At 47.0% G+C, this 7,471-nt stretch overlaps 1 protein-coding gene across 6 annotated transcripts in view; it reads right to left on the bottom strand.

Moving 5' to 3' along the window:
- Nucleotides 1-7,471, bottom strand: part of Dcaf4 (DDB1 and CUL4 associated factor 4) — a 29,963-nt gene continuing 22,492 nt past the window's right edge. For all 6 annotated transcript variants that reach the window (XM_010645406.3, XM_010645408.3, XM_010645407.1 and 3 more), the window contains 6 exons: nt 6,735-6,814; nt 4,389-4,487; nt 4,166-4,263; nt 3,032-3,205; nt 2,225-2,339; nt 1-868 (listed from right to left, as the gene is read on the bottom strand). In XM_010645406.3, the coding sequence (XP_010643708.1) occupies nt 675-868; nt 2,225-2,339; nt 3,032-3,205; nt 4,166-4,263; nt 4,389-4,487; nt 6,735-6,814 (760 nt within the window). In that variant the 3' untranslated portion in view covers nt 1-674. The remainder of the gene's footprint in view (nt 869-2,224; nt 2,340-3,031; nt 3,206-4,165; nt 4,264-4,388; nt 4,488-6,734; nt 6,815-7,471) is intronic.

The raw sequence follows: 7,471 nt of genomic DNA, 5'->3' as shown, positions 1-7,471 counted from the left end.
TGAGTTTGATCCCTGGTACCAAAAAACAAAATAAACTTCTAGAATTAAAAAAAAAAAATCCACCTTTCCTTTCAATGCCTAATAGCAGTAACAAAAACAATCTTTTTGATTGGATATGCTGAAGCCGAGTATGAGACAGCCACATTAATGATTCCAAACTCCAGCCTTAAATCTTTATTCCATAGATTCGCGAGACATGACTTGCCTTTCCTCTCCAACCCCGCTGGCTTTGTCAAGGACAAATGCAATTCTTCCTAAAATCAAGGCACTGACTACTCCAACAGTCTCACTAGTCTCATTGAGCTTCTCCAAGGGGCTTTTGGTTAAAGCACCAGCTTTATTTGAGTTTTTGCCCATCTTTAATCCTTACAAAAGTCTTTTTGTTAAAAAAGGGGTGGTGGTGGTGGTAGGGAACTACTCTGGAGAATTTAACAAGAGAAAGAAATAAATACCTTTTATGAAAAGGACTTTCAAGCTCTCTGAGCCCACCATTTAACTGTAACAACTTTACTGAAGTGCCTCCACTTACAATCCTTAGCACCCTGCTCCTAGCAGCCAGAGGGATGATCTGCAAGCACTGGGCATCGCTTAAAATTCCCTCCTTAGAAATGGAAATAAGCCACTCTTTACTCTCCTCAGCTACAGCCATACTCCTCTGGGCTCCCCCTGCAGAATTAGCTGTAGGAGAAATAGTAAAGGTCCTGCTTGACAGCCATGAGCAGCCCTGGGCTTCCTTGGAAGCCTCCGAGCTGAGAAGAGAAGGCCACGCTGGGAATGTTAGCCTTGGAGGTGGGGTATGGGGAGGGTATGGTTCTGAGCAGGTGGGCATCCTGGAGGCTCCAGATTCTGGTGTAGCAGTCCTGGCCCACTAAGAAAGAGGGAAGACATGCAGCAGGTTAGTGAGAGAAAGCAAAGGAAAAAAGTCTGGACACGGCTCCTCATGATTCTTCTGGGCTAAATGTGATTTTGTGTGAGCCGAAGCACAGTCATATACAAACACCAATAAGTACTTTTCAAAATCCAAATCCTGATTTGCCTTGGTGTTCTAGAATAGCAGTAACTGCAAGTACTCAAAGTGACAGACTGGTTGGCTGGGTGACACCGCAGTGGCCCTGCAGGGGGTTCTGCTTCTTTCAGGGTCAAGGGCTGTTGAAGTGGGAACCTAGCACGCCTGGTCTAGATAACAGGCAACATTCACCAAGATCTCAGGGACAGACCAGATGGCTCCTTCCTGAGCTCTTTCTATTTAAGAAGTTCAAGTTCCTAAGACCAACTAAAGTCTTCGGGGCTTGAAGCTCTGAGCCCTAAACATTGTGACCTATGAGCCCAGGGGTATGGCAGCCTGAACTTCTCACTGAGGCTGAAGCAGGAGGCGGGAAGGCGGGCCCTTGGAGGTCATGGATCTGTTTCACCACTTAAGTGACTCTTAAGTTTATAAGCGCTGCCCTGGTTGGGGTTTACTCATGCAACTGGCAGACTACCTGCACCTGCCGCTCAGTACAACTTGGCTCTTCTGAGGTGCACACTGGCAGAAAATAGATGTAAAAGAAGTGAAGTGTTGATATTGGTGAGAACAGTAAGTTCTAAGAGAGTTCTAACAAGTGATGCTGCTTAGCCACAAAAATGTTTCATGGACAGTAAGCAGCTTTTTGTAAGACATTAGCAAATATGAGGATTCATGAGGACTGAGAACAAGGGCCAGCTGTTTCACATATAAAACACTGACCTTGGTGTTATCACATTACCCAACAGCCCAGAAATAGTTTGATTTGTAATTAATTTGTAATTCTTTTCAAGGGGGCTTAGTAGGTAGAAGCTGGTCCTGTTCTACAGACCATGGGTAGTGTTAAAATGACCAGGAATTGGTTACTTTTCAATGCACTTGATTTCTTTTCTCAGCATCTTCTTGTGGACATGTGAACAGAGAATAGGAATCAAGTTTTTAGACAGGACAGGGTATGATGGGATAATGTGACCTATGTAGAGTCCCCCAAACCCTGGTCCCCTAGCGGCTGTCTTACTGTACAAGAGGGCTGTCCAGCTGCGGCTGTGTACAAACTGTTGCTTACCAATATCCAATTTTATTTCCCCTTGAGTCTCCCTACCCGAGATGCCCACAGTCCCCATTACTTCTGTTTTTGAGCAACTTCTTCCTCTGCCACTTAAACTGCCGGTGCTCTAAGAGATGTGACCAGATGGGTGGAATCTCCTCTTCCCTACGTACCTGCCACCAGGATTCCTTCTTCCTCGTGCACATGCAAGGGCAGGCAGGCATACTCATTCACATGACCTTCGTACTGCCTTATACACTTCATGGCCCTGAGGTCCCACAGCTTGATCTGAGGGAAGGAGCACGGGGTCATTTGGGAGGGGCACATTAGAGAACACCAGGTGTGAAGCCAGAAAGGGCCAGGCAGTCTCCAGTGGCCTCTTTACGTAATGAAGATCTGTACCTCCAACTCTTAAACCCGAGTCCATCAAAATCGTGTAACCAGCACCTCCTTTCAATTCTGACTAGGCTGGATTCAGTTCTTGGGGGCAGCTAAGGAGCTCCCCAGATGGCCTGTGACTTCTTCCTGGCTGATGTATTGGTACAGTTTTCTTCTGCAGAACCCCCTTGCATGGCATGTGTTATGGCTGTGTTTAGAGGTCCCCTCCAAAGCCTCATGGAGTCATAGGTGGGGCTTTTTCTTAGGTGGCTCTGTCTAGAGTGTGTGACTGATTCATGGTGCAAGGCTAGGCTCGGGGGCACTAAGAGTAAGGGTGTGAGTGCTACCCTTCCTAATTAGTCTGAATAAGATAAAAGGGGCAGAAAGACACTGTTAAGGTCTGTTGGTGCTTGCTACTGTCTGTCTGCCATAAACTGTTGCTCCTCTGTCACCATTGGAGCCAGCCAATTATGGACTGAAATTTGTACAAACTAAATTAAATAAAACTTTCCCCTTTAACTCTGAGTGTTGGGTATTTTGTCTTAGCAACAAGCAAAGTAACTAACAGCATACACGGGGTAGAGGAAGTCAGTGTCCCCTACCTTTCCAGCCATGTCAGATGCTATCACTGATCGCTCTTCCTGGAGAATCCTCAAAGAGGTCACTGCTGAATCGTGGAATAGGCGGGTGGCCTTACGGCTCTTGCCTTGACTTCGAGAACGAAGATCAATGGCAAAGATCTCCCCAGAGCGACAGCCATTAAACAGCAAAGGAGTCTGTAGAAAGAGGAACTGCCTGGTACCCCTGAGGCTGGGAAGGGTGTGTCCTCCCCAAAACAACCCTTCTTTGGCCTTGCCAGTCTAGTACAGGGTGCTATGGACTGGCTTGGTGGGAAGGTGAGGCTCAGTGGGCTTAAAGGGACAAGAAGACTTTGTGATGGAGTTGAGCTGGACTCCATGTCTACTCCAGTGTGGGGAGCCCACAGGGGCTTGGAGGCAGCTCATATGCCCTCAGGCCCCTCTCACTGAAGCCAGAGTGACAGCACCCTGTCCCTACCTAAGTCTCCAGTGAGGAGCATGGACTAGGACGGCTGAGATCCCAGGTAGGTGTGGGGTTCTGACCGGAGAAGGAGATGGCTAAAGGAGGTCTGAATGGTCAACTCTTGTCTCCTGCCCGGAATGGTCAGCAGATTCCCCCCTCCAAACTGTGGAAGACAGCATTGTCTACAAGACAAGTCTGAAATACAGTAATGACCAGAATTTATTTATTTATTTAATTTTTTGTTCTGAGGCTCAAACTCAGGACCTTGTGCTTAGAAGGCAGGTGATGGTACCCCTGAGCCTAATTCCTGGCCTCAGAATTTATTTTTATGGATATAAAACCTACAAACTGAGAGCTGTGTACTAGGCTATGGATTAGTATTTTGCATACATATTTTAATTTTTTGTGGAGCTCAGGGATAGAACCCAGGGCCTTGAACATGCTAGGCATATTTTCTAACACATTTTAAACATGATTTGTCCCACTAGCCCAAACTAAAGGACTGCTAAGAATTAATTTAGATAGGAAGTTAGTTAAATTAAGCTCAGACAAGCCTTTCCTTCACTCAGTGCATATTCACATTCTTTCTGTAGTTCTTTTCTCCTTTGTAAGAGGGAAGAGGTCTAAATGCCACATCAGGGAATCCAGTTTCACCCCAGCAAACTTTCTATTACACCTTTCCCAACTCAACCAACCATGATAGCAAACTGCTGGGCCAAGACGTCACTACTGGTCCTGTACGACTGCCGGTGTCCTGTCACCACATTGGTCAACAGGACCCGCCGAGACAAGCCTGGTGGAGAGAGAGAAAGGTCGGTGACACAGGAGTCACTGGCAGTCTGGGGAAGGAACTGCTGGTTGGGGTTTGAAGATCTGAAATCCACTACTCTAGGCATGGGAGAGGCAGCCATGACTCACCAGTACTGAAGCAGGTGTTTGCCTGGATGTTCAGGCACCAAGCACAAGACCAGGCACCGGGGATCCGGAAACTGCAGAGCATGCCACGCCGGTCTACACCTGAGCAGAAGAGAAAATGAACCCTGGCTGACCTTTACGTCTGTAGGCTGCCAGGCCAGTGGCCACCAGATCTGGGAAGCCACTGGGGAAATGGTGAGAGGGCCTGCCACGGTTTGGGTGCATCCCTCAGAATGCACATTTGGAGACAACCCCTGAGTCACGGTTGATGGCATTTGGAAGCGAAGGGCGCTTTGGCAAGTAAGTAGGATTAGATGAGATGGCATCAGTGGATTTATGAGAAGAGGACAGACCCCAGCTTTCAGGCTTGATCTTTTTTTTTCCTGTTTATTTTTTGGTACCTGGGATCAAACTCAGGACCTCACACTTGCTAGGCAGGTGCTGTGCCACTGAGCTAAATCCCTGGCAGTTTCTTTTTTAAAATTTTTAGTCTTAATATAATACAAGTGGGACACACACACACACACACACACACACACACACACACACACACACACAAATATATATATAATACAAATGGATATTACTAAAGAAAATATAAAAGCTGTTCTAAGAAAAAATGTTTTCATAACAAAAATGATTAAAGAACAGCAATGGTAAATACACTGTATCATGATCTAAACAGCACACATTCTCATTTGCTAATCTCTCAGGCTTGATCTATTTCATCATGGATGCCTGCACTGTGTCAGAAGGCAGCAGGGCAGCCCTCACCAGATGCTGGGGCCGTACTCTTGGCCTTCACAGCCTCCGGCACTGTGAGCTCACAATCGTCTCTTCTTTATGAGTCACCCAATCTGTGGTATTTAGTTATAGTGACAGAAAACAGACTAAAACAGGGTCTGTATCTTGGCCCTTTCCTGGGTTTTGTGGTAACAAGAGAGACAGCTAGGTGCCTGGTTCAAAGGGTCGTTCTCATTAACAGTGCAGGTCGTGGAGTGCACAGTACTAGCAGCTGTCAGGAAGGCCATGTGGTGCCACAGAGAAGGTGATTTCAGTCCTGGATCACACTAGCAGCTGTGCAATCTCAAGCAAAACATTTAAAAAATATAAATTTGCACCAATAGAAATCATAAGGATACATACAGTTCCACGAGAAACAGCAAAGTGAATCTAGTCATGTGCCGACCACCCAGGTTAAGATATAAAATATGTCCATCCTCCCTCATGTGCCTCTCCTATTTACTACCTTCACCCCTATTCCTGCCCAAAGGGAACTAACTGCTAGTCCAAGTTTTTTGTTTTTTCCCCCCAGAACCAGGGACTGAACTCAGGACCTTTTTTGGGGGGTGGGGTACTGGGGATTGAACTTGGGCCCTTGCACTTGCAAGGCAGGTGCCGGTACCACTGAGCTAAATCCCTGGCCTTGAACTCAGGACCTTTTGCTTGTGAGGCAGGAGCAGTACCACTGAGCTACATCCCTGGCCCCTTCTGAGTTTTTTTTTTTTTTTTTCCTTCTTCTTTTCTTTTTTTGGTACTGGGGATTGAACTTGGGACCTTACACTTGTGAAGCAGGCAGCGGAACCACTGGGTTAAATCCCCGGCCCCTGAGGTTTTTTTTTAAAATCCTGAGTTCTAACACTGAAAATTAGTTTTGTGAGGCAAATTCTGACCCTCTCTTTTATCTGTTTTTTCATCTGTGAAATTGTGATGAGACATATTTCTGCCTCCTATGTTTATTGTGCAATGAAATGCGAGGCACTGGGCTAAATATGCAGGGCCTCATCTGACTCTGCATGGAACCTGAGCGGGTAGGCACTGTCTTCACTGTCCAGAGGTTAGACAGTTCAAGAGGGTAAGGGGCACATCTGCCACTTCTGCCCCAAACCTGCACTCTTACAGCTGACCCTTGTCTTAGATCCTAAGTCAGGGAGAAACAGTCATACTGACTTCAGCAAGACAGGCTGTATACATATCTCTAGCAGTGCCTGGCATATATGGGTAGTCGGTGCTTAAGGTGTCTTCTGAAAGGTTAGCACAGGCAGCCCAAACCAATATTTTGACATCTCATACAGGTTACACGTACATTCTGAACTCTGCTCTGGCTGCCGACGTGACCCACAAGGGGTAAAAGGAGGAGACATTTCCAGAAGTGCAAATGCACTCAGTACTGACTGTGGGACAGACAGGCTCAGTGTTTCCACAGTGCAGCCCCACCCTGTGCTCCGATCCAGGAGCACCCACCCTCTGGCTCCCACATCTCTCTGGCCCCGCCCACAGCTCCTGAAAGCAGAGGACAGAAACCTTCCTCAGGGCACTGGTTTCTTCTGAGGGGGAAGGACCCCGTACCTGGGTGACTACTGGTGAACAGTGACGCTGGGATCAGAGTGGCACAGCCCGGAGTCTGTGCAAATCCCAAGAGGCACAGCCTGGAAGAAGTAGTTAAGGACAGTCAGGGACAAGGATCTCCTCTGGGAGAAGCATGGACACCAGTACCCTTCAAAAACTTATACAGCACATGAAATAAAGACAGTGAGTAGTGCCGATTGTCCAGCTCTAACATGATTACATTTTCCCATTTAGCCTCAGATTTTCTTGAAGGAAAAAAGTATCACAGATATAGTTAAAAGCCCCCTTAATCCCTCCCCAGTCCAAGTCTCCTCTCTCCCCTACCCAGACAGAAGCTTCTCAAAGTGGTGCGAGTTCTTCTAAGGCCCTGTTGTAATACAAACATATGATGATCTAAAGTACAGTTTATGTTTTTAAAATGCGCAAGAGAGAGCACACAATATCCGCCCCGACTTTCCAATCTCCATTATCTCCTAGATTCGGCTCTGTCAGTCCCAGTCCTGCCCTGTGGCCACACAGCGCAGTTTCTAACTGCACATTCCTTCTTGGCTTATAACTTACCACTTCCGGAGTTCCATCATGGAATGTTCTCCTGTCACCTGATTCTCTGGCTAGAATGGAGGTTTCTCTTAGGCTCTTGGCCTCTCCTTCAAGCCTGAAGCATCGTGCCTTTACCATCGTTGTCTTATGGTCCTACAGCAGCCTCTGATGAAGTCTCACCCTTGCCAGTCTACATC

The sequence above is a fragment of the Fukomys damarensis genome, unplaced genomic scaffold, assembly GCF_012274545.1.
Source record: "Fukomys damarensis isolate Sample0158 unplaced genomic scaffold, DMR_v1.0_HiC HiC_scaffold_21, whole genome shotgun sequence".
Taxonomy (NCBI): Eukaryota; Metazoa; Chordata; class Mammalia; order Rodentia; family Bathyergidae; genus Fukomys; species Fukomys damarensis.
Note: the sequence above shows the minus strand (reverse complement) of the source record. Positions and strands in the feature narration are given on the sequence as shown.